Source organism: Scyliorhinus torazame, chromosome X (genome assembly GCF_047496885.1).
Source record: "Scyliorhinus torazame isolate Kashiwa2021f chromosome X, sScyTor2.1, whole genome shotgun sequence".
Lineage (NCBI taxonomy): Eukaryota > Metazoa > Chordata > Chondrichthyes > Carcharhiniformes > Scyliorhinidae > Scyliorhinus > Scyliorhinus torazame.
In genome coordinates, this window is record NC_092738.1 from 20,945,492 (window position 1) to 20,959,853 (window position 14,362).

The 14,362-nt window shown below is 48.9% G+C and overlaps 1 protein-coding gene across 6 annotated transcripts in view; it reads left to right on the forward strand.

Moving 5' to 3' along the window:
* Positions 1-4,586: 4,586 nt before the first annotated feature.
* The window catches only part of LOC140405359 (protein lifeguard 2-like), a 43,671-nt gene continuing 33,895 nt past the window's right edge, over positions 4,587-14,362 (forward strand). For 2 of the 6 annotated variants that reach the window (XM_072493674.1, XM_072493671.1), the window contains exons 1-2: positions 4,587-4,777; positions 13,740-13,917. In XM_072493674.1, the coding sequence (XP_072349775.1) occupies positions 4,763-4,777; positions 13,740-13,917 (193 nt within the window). In that variant the 5' untranslated portion in view covers positions 4,587-4,762. Of the gene's footprint in view, positions 4,778-12,342; positions 12,538-13,297; positions 13,434-13,739; positions 13,918-14,362 lie in introns of those variants that run through there. The other 4 variants (XM_072493670.1, XM_072493675.1, XM_072493672.1 and 1 more) reach the window with 4 other exon arrangements.

Below are 14,362 nucleotides of genomic sequence, written 5' to 3' on the forward strand. Positions count from 1 at the left end.
CTTGCGGAATGATCGTACAGCTTCTGGCCTGTTATTACAAGGAAGTAACCCAAGCCCTGTGAAATATACTTTAGCACCGCAAGCATTCATTCAGTAAGTCCAAACAAAAAGTTGTACGGCACAGCACTTGAACGCTGCACTTCAGCCCCCTCTGGAGCGGCCTGAGTATTTGGTAAACATGGTGACAGCACGGAAGGAGGTCACTCGGCCCCTCCTGCCTGTGCTGGTCCTCTGAAGGAACCATTCATAGAACGAGGATTAGGCCATTCAGCCCCTCGAGCCCGCTCCGCCATTCAATACAATCGTGGCTGACCTCTTCCTGGCCTCAACTCCGTTCTCCATAACCCTTCAACTCATTACTTTTTTTCCTCTTTAAATTTCGAGTCCCCAATTATTTTTTTTTCCAATGAAGGGGCAATTTAGCGCGGCCAATCCACCTAACCTGCACATCTTTGGGTTGTGGGGGTGAAACCCCCACAGACACGGGGAGAATGTGCAAACCCCACACGGACAGTGACCCAGAGCCGGGATTCGAACCCGGGTCCTCAGCGCCGTAGTCCCAGTGCTAACCACTGCGCCACCGTGCTGCCCCATCTCAGCTCATTACTAATGAAAAATATATCTCCTCCTTAAATTCACTCACTGTCCCAGCATCCACTGCAGGTAGCGAATTCCACAGATTCACAACCCTTTGAGAGAAGTAATTTCTCCTCATCTCAGTTTTAAACCTGCTCCCCCTTATCCTAAAGCTATAACCTCTCATTCTTCAATGCCCCATAAGAGGAAGCATTCGCTCCACGTCTACTTTGTCAATACCTTTCCTCATCTTATAAGCCTCAATTAGATCGCTTATTCTTCTAAACTCTAGAGAGTATAGAATCATAGAATTTACAGTACAGAAGGAGGCCATTCGGCCCATCGAGTCTGCACCGACCCCTAGAAAGAGCACCCCACCTAAGCCCGCACCTCCACCCTAACCCTGCAACTCAGTAACCCCTCCTAACCTTTTTGGCATGAAGGGGCAATTGAGCACGGCCAATCCACCTAACAGCACGTCTTTCAGGACTTGTGGGAGGAAACCGGAGCACCCGGAGGAAACCCACGCAGACACAGGGAGAACGTGCAGACTCCGCACAGACAGTGACCCAAGCCGGGAATCGAACCCGGGTCCCTGGAGCTGTGAAGCAACAGTGCTAGCCACTGTGCTACCATGCCGCCCACACTGTGCTACCGTTCCGTCCACTGCTCAATCTCTCTTCATACGACAGACCTCTCATCTCTGGAATCAACCTAGTGAACCTCCTCTGAATGGCCTCCAATGCCACTACATTTTACCCCAAATAAGGAGACCACAATTTTGCAGAATACTCCAGGTGCGGCCTCACCAATGCCTTGCATAGTTCCAACAACACTTCAACAAGTGCTGATTCTTTTTCCTTTTCAGATAATGATCCAATTCCCTTTCGAAAGCTTCAATTGAATCTGCCTTCACCGCACTCTGAGGCAGCACATTCTAGATCTTAACCACTCACTGCATGAACTGCTTTTCCCACAAGTTGACATTACTTCTTTTGTCAATTACCTTAAATCTGCGCCTTCTTGTCCTCTATCCTTCCACCAATGGGAGCTGTTTCTCCACTCGGTCCAGCACCCTGATGATTTTGAAAAGCTCTATCAAAATTCCCCTTAACCTTCTCTTTTGCCAGGAAAACAATCGCAGTTTCTCCAATCTATCCATGCAACGAGATGTTTCTCATCCCTGGAACAATTCCCGTGAATATTTTCGGTACCCTCTCTAATGCCTTCACATCCTTCCTAAAGTGTGGGGCCCAGAATTGAGCACAATTCTCCAGGTGAGGCCAAATCAGTGTTTTCTAAAAGGTTTAACACAAGCTCCTTGCTTTTAGTACTCGCTGCCTCTGATCTACGGGTAAGGGTTCTCCAAGGCGGCCTTCAGGACGCGCGACAACGCAGAATCGCCGAGCAGAAGCTTATAGCCAAGTTCCGCACACATGAGTGCGGCCTCAACCGGGACCTTGGATTCATGTTGCATTACATTCACCCCCCACCATCTGGCCTGCGAAATCCTACCAATTGTCCTGGCTTGATACAATTCACACCTCTTTAACCTGGGGTTACCCCTATCTCTGGATCTGTAAAGATTTAATCACCTGCTAATGCTCACATTCCAAGCATTGTCTGGCATCTTTGAATCTGTCCATATATATGTTTCTGGAACATACCTCTTCATTCACCTGAGGAAGGAGCAGTGCTCCGAAAGCTAGTGACATCGAAACAAACCTGTTGGACTTTAACCTGGTGTTGTAAGACTTCTTACTGTGCTCACCCCAGTCCAACGCTGGCATCTCCACATCATGACTGTAGATAAAGCCTAGGATACTGAATGTTTTATGTAACAGAGCTAAAAGGTTTTAAAAATACATTTAAACAAAGAAAATGCTGTTCTTATCCTCAGTGATAGCGGTTACTGGGTTGACCTCTGGGCAGAAGCTGAACGTATAATATAAAGAAAGGCCTTTTGTGGATTCTTCAAAGCTTTTGACATAAGGAAACAGAACACAAGTGGGTCAAATTGTCCTGTGCAATATTAATAAGGTGCAGGTAATGTATTCACTCAGTATTGCAGGTTGGACATATTCCCTGAGGTTTGCTCATTGAATCATAGAATTTACAGTGCAGCAGGAGGCCATTCGGCCCATCAAGTCTGCACCAGCCCTTGGAAAGAGAACCCCATTTAAGCCCACACCTCCACCCTATCCCCATAAATTAGTAATCCCACCCAACCTTTTTGGATACTAAGGGCAATTTAGCATGGCCAATCCACCTGACCTGCACGTCTTTCGGGATTTGTGGGAGGAAACCGGAGCACCCGGAGGAAACCCACGCAGACACGGGGAGAACGTGCAGACTCTGCACAGACGTGACCCAAGTTGGGAATCAAACCCGGGACCCTGGCGCTGTCAAGCAACTGTGCTAAACACTGTGCTACCTTGCTGCCCTGCATGGACATTGACTCTGAAACCCTGGCTCACTGTTTACAAATGTTGTTACATTTACCGTAGAAATGCTGGGTCCTCTGTTACTCATGGTCTTTGGCAGCAGCACACCAGGAGATCCCTGCTGATCTGGGAGGAACGGCAACCCCCTGTTCATTTGACCCTCCTACACTATTGTGGTGAAGGCACTGACGGGTTTGAAAGAAAGGGGTTAGCGCTGCTGTTGAAATCATTTCTGAAGGAGTTTCCTCCTCACTTGCTGAAAGTTTTTGTCCGCGAATATCGCACCGGAGGAAGTGGCATATCGGTATTGTCACCGGACTAGTAATCCAGAGACCCAGGGTAATGCTCTGGTGGCATGGTAGCACGGTGGTTAGCACTGTGGCTTCACAGCACAGTTCAATTCCCAGCTTGGGTCACTGTCTGTGCGGAGTCTGCACGTTCTCCCCGTGTCTGTGTGGGTTTCCTCCGGGTGCTCCGGTTTCCTCCCACAAGCCCCGAAAGACGTGCTTGTTAGGTGAATTGGACATTCTGAATTCTCCCTCTGCGACCCGAACAGGCGCCGGAATGTGGCGACTAGGGGCTTTTCATAGTAACTTCATTGCAGTGTTAATGTCAGCCTACTTGTGACAATAATAAAGGTTATTATTATATGGGAACCTGGGTTCAAATCCCACCATGGCAGATGGTGGAGCTTGAATTCAATAAAAATCTGGAATTAAACGTCTAATGATAACCATGAAACCATTGTCGGAAAAATCCATCTATGAATAATAAGCTTCATCTGGCTCAATAATGTCCTTCTGACCTACATGTGACTCCAGATCCATGGCAAAGGGATCATCTCAACACCGCCCCCCCAACCCCACCCCCCACCCCCCCACCCCATCCCACCCCACCCCCACCCCCCCCACCCCCCACCCCACCCCACCCCCCCCACCCCACCCCACCCCCCACCCCACCCCCCCCCCACAACTGTGCTGTGCGTACAACCATCTATTGAATTTCACCTGCCTAAGTGAGTACGTTTATGTAAGCGATCCTGTTTTTTGAAGAGTATCAAGTTATTTGTATCCAATTAAGGCGCAAATTTAGCGTGGCCAATCCACCTACCCTACGTATCCTTCGGGCTGTGGGTGCGAAACCCACGCGGACACGGGGAGAATGTGCAAACTCCACACGGACAGTGACCCAGGGCCGGATCGAACCTGGGACCTCGGCGCCGCGAGGCAGCAGCGCTAACCACTGCGCCACCGTGCCGCCCAACGTAAACAACCCAATGGCACTATTTCGAAGAAGAGCGGGGGGTGGGCAGTGGAGTTCTCGCTGGTGTCCCAGGCAATATTTATCCCTCAATTAAAATCACAAAAAACGGTAATAATATTGTGGGATCATACTGTGCGCAAATAGGCAGCGGTGTTTCCTGCAGTGCAACAGTGGGCCACACTTCAAAAAGTACTTAATTGGCTGCAAAGAGCTTGGGGGATGGGGGTGGTAGAGGAATACTGCTGAGGTCCTGTTGTGCAGTTTGGTCGGAGCCCCCCCCCCCTCCCCCCACTAACTGCTACTCTCGCAATGGTACCTTCCAGCTCGCATGCTCGTGGATATTGCTCGAAATCGTATTATCACTGAGCTCCTGCGGTAATAACAAGCGAGCCGGTCAGTTTCACTGGAAATTAACCAACAGGAACCCAAGTGGAGAGAACATTCTCTTGTCATCCCGCGCTGCAAATCTACCCCTCAAAATGACACAAGGGAAAGTAAGGGCACTTTGCTGTTTTATTTATTGCTTGACAGACGTGTTTGTTTTATTCCAAATGTGTTGCTCTGGTTTGACCGACCTATTCCTCCAAACATATTCTTTTCGGATGTTATACAGTTATGATGCATCTCCCCCATTCTAACCTCAGACTTTCTTCCGCACAATAGGCAATAAACATTGTTATAAACATTAGTGCTAAAATAGGGACTTTTCATCGAAAATAAAACCCCTTTGCTGGCTTTATTTTTTTATAAACCCTGGAGGTCAAATGTTAAACTGGTGCTAGAAGCTCGTTCTGTGATGGGATGGAATATTCTGTCGGTTGTGTTGAGAAAGGTGTTTTTCAAATATTAGGAACGGATTGCTTTTTCTAATTCCTCTTGCTAATGGCCAGTCTGAGCATTTGAGTGAGTGTGTGCATTTTAAGCTGCCAATGTCCTTCTTTATTGCCATGGCGCAATGAGCCTGCTGCTGTGTATTAAGCCCCAAACGGTGCGACATTCGATTAATTTGCAGTTATTGTGCCAAAGCTGAACATTTCTCTCATTTTCTTCCCTCCCACTTTCCTTCCCCTCCTCTCCGGAAGGCTCTGACTCGGGCAGAGTTACGTTGCCATGGTTACCAGCGTCCTTTCTTCGCGACAGGCTAATCCACAGTATCCTATCCAACACCCATACATAAAATATAGAACATACAGTGCAGAAGGAGGCCATTCGGCCCATCGCGTCTGCATCGACCCACTTAAAGCCCTCACTTGCCCCCCTATCCCCGTAACCCAATAAACCCTCCTAACCTTTTTGGACAGGAAGGACAATTTAGCATGTCCAATCCACCTAACCTGCACATCTTTGGACTGTGGGAGGAAACCCACGCAGACATGGGGGAGAACGTGCAGACTCCGCACAGACAGTGACCCAGCGGGGAATCGAACCCGGGACCCAGGCACTGTGAAGCCACAGAGCTAGCCACTGTGCTACCGCTCTGCCCAATCGGCCGTTACGGCCAATACACTTGGCCCTATTGTGGAAACTGGAACTGGTTGTTTCCCCCCCCCCCCACCTCCCCTCCCTCTCTCCATAAACAGATGGGGAACTAGTTAAAATTAAGATAACTCCCTGTTAAACTGCAGTCTGAATCTGGAATTTAAACTGAATCTTATGCTTGGAGCAATGCGTTTATCCTTTTGAAATAGAATAGAATCCCTACAGTACAGAAGTAGGCCATTTGGCCCATCAAGTCTACACCGACCCTCTAGGCCCACTCTCCCACCCTATCCCTGTAACCCCATTACCCCATCTAACCTTTGAACACTAACGGGCAATTGATCACGGCCAATCCACCTAACATCTTTGGACCGTGGGAGGAAATCAGAGCACCCGGTGGAAACTCATACAGGCACTGGGAGAACGTGCAAACTCCACACAGCCAGTCACCCGAGGCTGGAATTGAACCCGGGACCCTGGCGCTGTGAGGCAGCAGTGCTAATCACTGTGCCACCGTGTCTGAGTCTGAACTCATTCGTACGGATTCAGACTCTGGTGGGATTCAGACATTGGGGTTACATATCACACACACTTGGCCCATCCTTTGCCTCAGTCCTGGGACTTTTAACCCTTGCCAATCGTGATGTCTTATGCCAACCAGTTACATGATGGTATTAGTCTCATGCCACATGTACAGCAGTGGGTTGGAGATTGGGTTATACTGAGGGGATGGTTGTAGGCGGTGGGGGGAAGAGAGGAAATATGTGCGGGAAAAGACCATTTTAGTTGGCAGCAAGTGGCACAGGTATCAACTGGTATGTGCAGGATATATACATAACCGGGGCACGCTGATGGGTATGCGTGTCTGTTTATGATCCCTGATATCAAACTGCAAAAAGGGTTGTTGTCAAGGCATTTTTGCATGCTACCTCAGTGCCAGATCTCGCCACATCACACACACTGGAGTTGATGCACTTTCAGGCTGCTGTGTCACTCTTGCTTGGAGTTACCTGTCTCCGAGTTGTTGCAGTTGATCTCTGATTCTCCTTCCCTGTCAATCGAGGGTGAAGAACACCAAATGGAGCGATTTCAGAATTGCCTGCCTCGGTATCAGATCTCCCGCTGTATCAGACCTCCCGCTGGCGTTCAATGGTTCAATTGTTCTGTTTTATTATGTGAGTCTGTTTACAGTTGATGCTCACTGTGCTTGATTGGTTACTGGGTGTCGCCTTGGAGAAAGGTTAACACAGCTGGAGATAGCCACTGGGAGACAGAGCTGAAGCATGGAGCAGACATTTTAAAGTACATTGAATAAAATCTGTTACACACATATAAACTAGTGCTATCTTGGCAGAGATCTGAGGTATAATTGACCATGTGAGGCTTTTCGGCATCAAAACCATCAGGAATTTGAGAGGCCTAGCGTTAAGGACACTAGAAATCTGAAATGCTCTCTTCCCCAAAGGGCTCTGGATTATAGAATCCCTACAGGGCAGAAGGAGGCCATTCGGCCCATCGGGTCTGCACCAACCCCCTGAAAGAGCACCCTACCTAGACCCACTCTCCCACCCTATCCCCATAGCCCCACCTAACCTGCATATACTTGGTCACTAAGGGGCAATTGATCATGGCCAATCCACCTAACCTGCACATCTGGACTGTGGGAGGAAACCGGAGCACCCGGAGGAAACCCACGCAGACACGGAGAAAGTGCAAACTCCGCACAGACAGTCACCCGAGGTTGGAATTGAACCCGGGTCCCTGGCGCTGTGAGGCAGCAGTGCTAACCACCGTGCCACATCCTCCCCGTGTGTGTGTGGGCGTCAGTTAGAGCTTTCATGTCTGGGGTAGACAGATTTTGTTAGGTATCTTTGTTCTTTGATATGGAGGCAAAGGCAGGTGAATGGTTTTGAGCTACAGATCAACCATAAGCTAATTGCATGGCACAGGACAGGCCTGGGGGGCTGAATGGCCTCCTGCTGTTCCTGTGTAAGATTAACAGAGGCTCAATTCTGAATTCTGGAACCGTTTCAGGTCCGACGACAGAAATGGTATGATGAGGAGCCAGAGTGGCCCCTAGATGCTGACCAATGCTGGGAACCTTGGCTGATTTTCCCCCTCGCTCTAGCCCACGGACACAAACAGTTTAGCTGAAATGTCCTTTCTCAGCATAGAGCAGATTCCGAATCTTGGATTTTCTTGGTTTGTGTGGGTCGATCGGACACCACATGCTGTATTAAAGAACAAAGAACAAAGAAAGGTACAGCACAGGAACAGGCCCTTCAGCCCTCCAAGCATGCGTCAGCAAGGCAGCACGGTAGCCTTGTGGATAGCACAATTGCTTCACAGCTCCAGGGTCCCAGGTTCGATTCCGGCTTGGGTCACTGTCTGTGCGGAGTCTGCACATCCTCCCCGTGTGTGCGTGGGTTTCCTCCGGGTGCTCCGGTTTCCTCCCACAGTCCAAAGATGTGCAGGTTAGGTGGATTGGCCATGCTAAATTGCCCTTAGTGTCCAAAATTGCCCTTCGTGTTGGGTGGGGTTACTGGGTTATGGGGATAGGGTGGAGGTGTTGACGTTGGGTAGGGTGCTCTTTCCAAGAGCCGGTGCGGACTCGATGGGCCGAATCGCCTCCTTCTGCACTGTAAATTCTATGTAAAAATCCATGCTGCCCATCTAAACCAAAATATTCCACACTTCCGGGGTCCGTATCCCTCTATTCCCATCCTATTCATGTATTTGTCAAGATGTTCCTTAAATGTCACTATCGTCCCTGCTTCCACCACCTCCGGCAGCGAGTTCCAGGCACCCACTACCTTCTGTGTAAAAAAACTTGCCTCGTACATCTACTCTAAACCTTGCCCCTCGCACCTTAAACCTATGGCCCCTAGTAATTGACCCCTCTACCTTGGTCCACTCTGTATATGCCCCTCATAATTTTGTAGACCTCTATCAGGTCGCCCCTCAACCTCCATCGTTCCAGTGAGAACAAACCGGGTTTATTCAACCGCTCCTCATAGCTAATGCCCTCCATACCAGGCAACATTCTGGTAAATCTCTTCTGCACCCTCTCTAAAGCCTCCACATCCTTCTGGTAGTGTGGCGACCAGAATTGAACACTGTACTCCAAGTGTGGCCTAACTAAGGTTCTATACAGCTGCAACATGACTTGCCAATTTTTATACTCAATGCCCCGGCCAATGAAGGCAAGCATGCCTTCTTGACTACCTTCTCCACCTGTGTTGCCCCTTTCAGTGACCTGTGGACCTGTACACCTAGATCTCTCTGACTGTCAATACTCTTGAAGGTTCTACCATTCACTGTATATTCCCTACCTGCATTAGACCTTCCAAAATGCATTACCTCACATTTGTCCGGATTAAACTCCATCTGCCATCTCTCCGTCCAAGTCTCCAAACAATCTAAATCCTGCTGTATCCTCTGACAGTCCTCATCGCTATCCGCAATTCCACCAACCTTTGTGTCGTCCGCAAAGTTACTAATCAGACCAATTACATTTTCCTCCAAATCATTTATATATACTACGAACAGCAAAGATCCCAGCACTGATCCCTGCGGAACATCACTAGTCACAGCCCTCCAATCAGAAAAGCACCCTTCCATTGCTACTCTCTGCCTTCTATGACCTAGCCAGTTCTGTATCCATCTTGCCAGCTCACCTCTGATCCTGTGTGACTTCACCTTTTGTACCAGTCTGCCATGAGGGACCTTGTCAAAGGCCTTACTGAAGTCCATATAGACAACATCCACTGCCCTACCTGCATCAATCATATTTGTGACCTCCTCGAAAAACTCTTTCAAGTTAGTGAGACAATTAGCCCAAGGAACTCTTATAGTTTTCTATTCAGAACAGCAAATTCCACAGCGTCCAAGAAAATGCTACAAACCAGTCATGTTTCAGATGATGATATACAGGAAGCAATTTATTTTAATGGTATTCTTCTTCCTATCTAGACCCCCCCCCCCCGCCCCCCCACTCCAACGCAATGCTTTATTCTGCACCTTATTAACTCTCGCCAAGTTGGTGCCTCTGTGGAGTCAGCTCCCAGTAAAATGTACAAGACCAACGTTGAGGTGGATCAGCTGCCTCCCTATGTAATGTTGTAAGTATCTAATGTATTCAAGCCACCGAGATCCTCCATCTTCCAAGTGGGAAGTCCTGGTTACCATCAAGCACTCCCAGAACTTGCGTCACCAATACCCTTGGGGAATGCCCAGTCAAGGTAATGTGTCATATTGTGAAATTGCATTGTCCAATTGTTGGAGATCTATGTCAGGAAGTGGTGAGGGACAGAATCCCTCCAACGGAATCACTGAATCTTTACAGTGCAGAAGGAGGCCATTTGGCCCATTGAGTCTACACTGTCTCATTGAAAGAGCATTCTACCTTGTCCCACCCTCCTGCCTTATCCCTGTGACTTTGCACATTCTCCCTTTTCGAATAACAATCCGATTCCCTTTTGAATACCTCGATCGAACCTGGCACCCGGGCACCGTGGATGGTCGTGCCAAGGTGCCTGGGTGTCAGCAGGAGTGCGAAGGTACCACCCTGCCCAGAGCCTAACCGTCCAGGGGTCTCTAATGGCCGGGGAGACCCTCCCAGGTGCCGATACGCCTGTTTGTGTGGACCCCCAGAGAATACAGCGTAGAAATATTTAAATGAGCCTGATGGCGCAATTAAATATACTGATCTGGATCTCGCCCGCGCTGGGCGAGATGCAGATTGTGACGTGTTGCGAAGTTTGGTTGAATCTCGTGAGACGTTTCAAGTGTCGCGAATCTCGCGTGAGGCCTCTCGTGAGATTCAACTGCCTCATCGTGTCACCAAGCCGGGCACGAAGAGACCATTAAATCACGCCCGTTACCTCTGTTCTCTCTCCACAGATGCTGTCAGATTTGCTGAGATTTTGCAGCATTTTCTGTTTTCGTGTCTTAGACAAGTTGAACTTGATCTCCTTACTCTTGTACTCAACGCCCCTATTAATATAATCGAGGATAACTGCTCTCTCAACATGCCCTGCCACCTTCAATGTTCATAATCACCCAGGTCCCAATTTTCCTGCACCTCCTTAAGAGTTTCTCTCTTTATTTTATACTGTCTCTCCACATTCTTCCTGCCAAAATGAATCCCCTCACATTTCTCTGTATTGAACTTCATCTGCCACTTGTCTGCCCAATCCACCAACATGTCTGTGTCCCCGTTTCAGCTTTGCCCTGTGAATGGTGAGTTGGTGGGTGAGCTTGCATACAGGGGGAAATGCGAGAAAGAGTTGCTTTGGCTGGTGGTGCTTGTGCTGGAAGCCATTTAATAATAATAATCACTTATTGTCACAAGTAGGCTTCAATGGAGTTACTGTGCCCTCGTCGCCACATTCCGGCGCCTGTTCCGGGAGGCCAGTACGGGAATTGAACCCGCGCTGCTGCCTTGTTCTGCATTACAAGCCAGCTATTTAGCCCACTGTGCTAAACCAGCCCCACTAGGCCAAACCAGCCCCATTTGGGAATTTGGGCAAGAATACACTGGGAGGCGAAAGAGAGAGCAAATTAAGCTAGCACGAGCCATCACTTCTGAGTTGTGTTGAGACGTACGTGCTGACACAGGAGCAGAAGCCATGAGGGTGGTGAGTTGTACGATATGGAGCGAAGCAAAAGGCGTATTGAGGAATGGTCGACAGTAACAGTGTATTGCAGCAGAAGGTTGCAATGGGCAGGGATTGTGTGCTGTACGATAGAAGATCTTTGAGGGGCCAAAGCCGAGATGGGACCAATGGGCAGAGCCAGGTGTCACCTGAGTCAGGAGGTTGTGGGTTCAACTCCCACCCCAGAGACTTGAGGATAAAAAATGAGAAGGTCACTCCCAGCGCTGTGCCGAAGGAGTGCTGCAAAATCAGAGGGGTCTTTGATAGATTTTTCAGGCCGTATGTGCCCTGCTCTTGGGTCGATGTAAAAGATCCCATGGCACTGTTTTGATGAAGAGCAGGGAAGAGTTCCTGGCCAATAGCTGTCCCTTAATCAACATCACTGAAACAGATAATCTGGACATCATCACTGGGATCTTGCTATGCACAAATTAGCTGCCGGGTTTCCTACATTACAACGGTGACTACACTGCAAAACGCACTTCATTGGCTGTAAAGAGCTTTGAGACATCCTCAAGGCCGTGACGGGTGCTACATGAATGCAAGTCAGCCTTTCCTACAGCGGGCAGGCGGGAGATAGAGGCGTCAGGGAGAGAGAGAGAGACTGACAGCTCTATCACCAGCCTGGCTCCGACTGCTCACACCAAATGGCTTGGCTGAAGAAATGCAGTGCCAATCAGGGGGCCGGTGCCCATCAGTGATGGCAGAGTCTTGGCAGCAGTACGCCCTTGGTGGAGATGGTGTGGGGGGGGGGGGGGGGGGGGACACTGCAGGCGAAAACAGGGCATGGTATAAATTTAGAAATATCCTTTTAAAATTCTGATGCAGCTGGTTCACTTCCAGTGTGTGCGATGGCATTCGCTCAGAGGTTTTGTTGTTTGCTGTGATGTGGAATCTGGGATAAAAAGTCACTTGTGTCACCGATTTGACGAGAAGCATTATCTGGGCCATGTGACTGATTCTGCTGGCTGTTACTACACTGGCACGTTCTGTGCACTGACTGAATGTCAGCTGGTAATGGGTTGGTCGGACAATTTCGTACCATGTTTGACAGAGGGATGAGCAACGACAGGTTTGAAATTGCACCAGCGTGTCATGTGGGAGGTGCTGCCCAACAGGTGAGTGGCAAATGGACGAGCTGTTGTGCCCTCTCCCCGTACCATTATCATGCTTGAGTATATGTTTTTATTCGTTCAAGGGATGTGGGTGTCGCTGGCAATAGGCCCAGCATTTATTGCCCATAGCGAATTGCCCCTTGAGAAGGTGGTGGTGAGCTGCCTTCTTGAACTGCTGCAGTCTATGTGGTGTAGGTACACCCACTGTGCTGTTAGGGAGGGATTTTGACCCAGGTACAGTGAAGGAACGGCCGATATGTTTCCAAGTCAGGATGGTGAGTGGCTCGGAGGGGAACCTCCAGGTGGTGGATTTTATAGAATTTACCTAACAAGCATGTATTTCGGGACTTGTGGGAGGAAACCGGAGCACCCGGAGGAAACCCGCGCAGACACGGGGAGAACAATCTCCCGGTGTCTGCGTGGGTTTCGCCCCCACAGCCCAAAGATGCGCAGGGTAGGTGGATTGGCCACGCTAAATTGCCCCTTAATTGGAAAACTACTTTTTAAAAAGTTGTCCTGATTCAGCCGAACCACCTTCAGCTGCTTCATCAATGGCTTTCATGAGGTCTGAAGTGGGAATAGAGTCATAGATGTTCACAGCATGAAAATGGGCCCTTTCTCCCCTACTGCCATGATCATGAGGGAGGTAGGCTGCAAGGGCTGAATCTGGAGTATTAGTCTAAGTGTGTTCGTCATCTCCAAGTGATGGGAATTGTCAGCTTCACCTGGTCTGACAGCCAACCTAATCCTCCTCACTAATGCTCTTTCAGCATGTAACCCGGGAGGAAAGGCAGCGACATCATTTCAAAACCTCTTCATGGCTCCTGGTTTTGGAAAGCTCACGTTCAAAGCAATTTGAGCATGATATAGGAAGTTAAGTTGAGCGGAGACACAAAAAGGTAAGCAGATTTGTAACATGTATCAGCTCTTGAGCACAGGGTGAATGGTTCGGCCTTTTCCATTGGGGCCTGATGTCTTTGCTACACAGAAGAAAAAAATCAGTCAGCACAATTCCTATCGTGGATTCGGCCCAGTTCTTCTATCCCAATCAACATGAGAAACTCGAACCCAAAACTCCCAAATTGGGCAAAGGGCAATACATTCATTCTCTGTTGCAACATGATCTGTGTCACTCAAAAGAGTCCCCCAGGTCAATATGGCTGTCCTAACCCAGCATGACATATATTGTCCTTGTTTACTTGCAGCTTTTTGCCACATCCAAAGCCCCAAATTCAGAAGGCGAACAGGGAGGCCCTGAGAAAAGCGAACACATGTCAGTATCAACTGCCCCTCCGACTTATGAGGAGGCAACTGTGGGCGCCAAGAATAACAGCCCTTCACCGTCAGCACCTATGCACCCCAGTTGGGCCTATGTGGATCCAAGTAAGCAAAACGTGAAGAAAAAAGCGTTTGAAAGATTGTAGTTGTACCCTTATTGGTGACTTTTATTATAATGTTTATGTTTTGCTTCCTTTTCCTCATACATTGTGTCCCCAGTTGTGAGCACCATCATCTGCTTGCAGGCCTTAAAAACGGCCTCTTTGACCATCTGATTGAATGTCTCCTCATGAGGCTTGCTGCCATTTTGTTTTATAATGCACCTGCGATGTTCTATCATGTTATAGACGGCGTACAAATGTTAGTCATTCTTAGGGGTTGCCAACTGTGGCTGGACCTAGTCCTAGAGGTTTAATCACATGACCTTTCACCTCCATACACCTGCCATTGGCTAGCCAGCATGCATGTCCTCCTGGTTCTCTACCTTCCCCTCACCAATGGGAAAGTGAGTAGACTCTTCAATACTGAATTGGTGGATTCTTGACTGTCG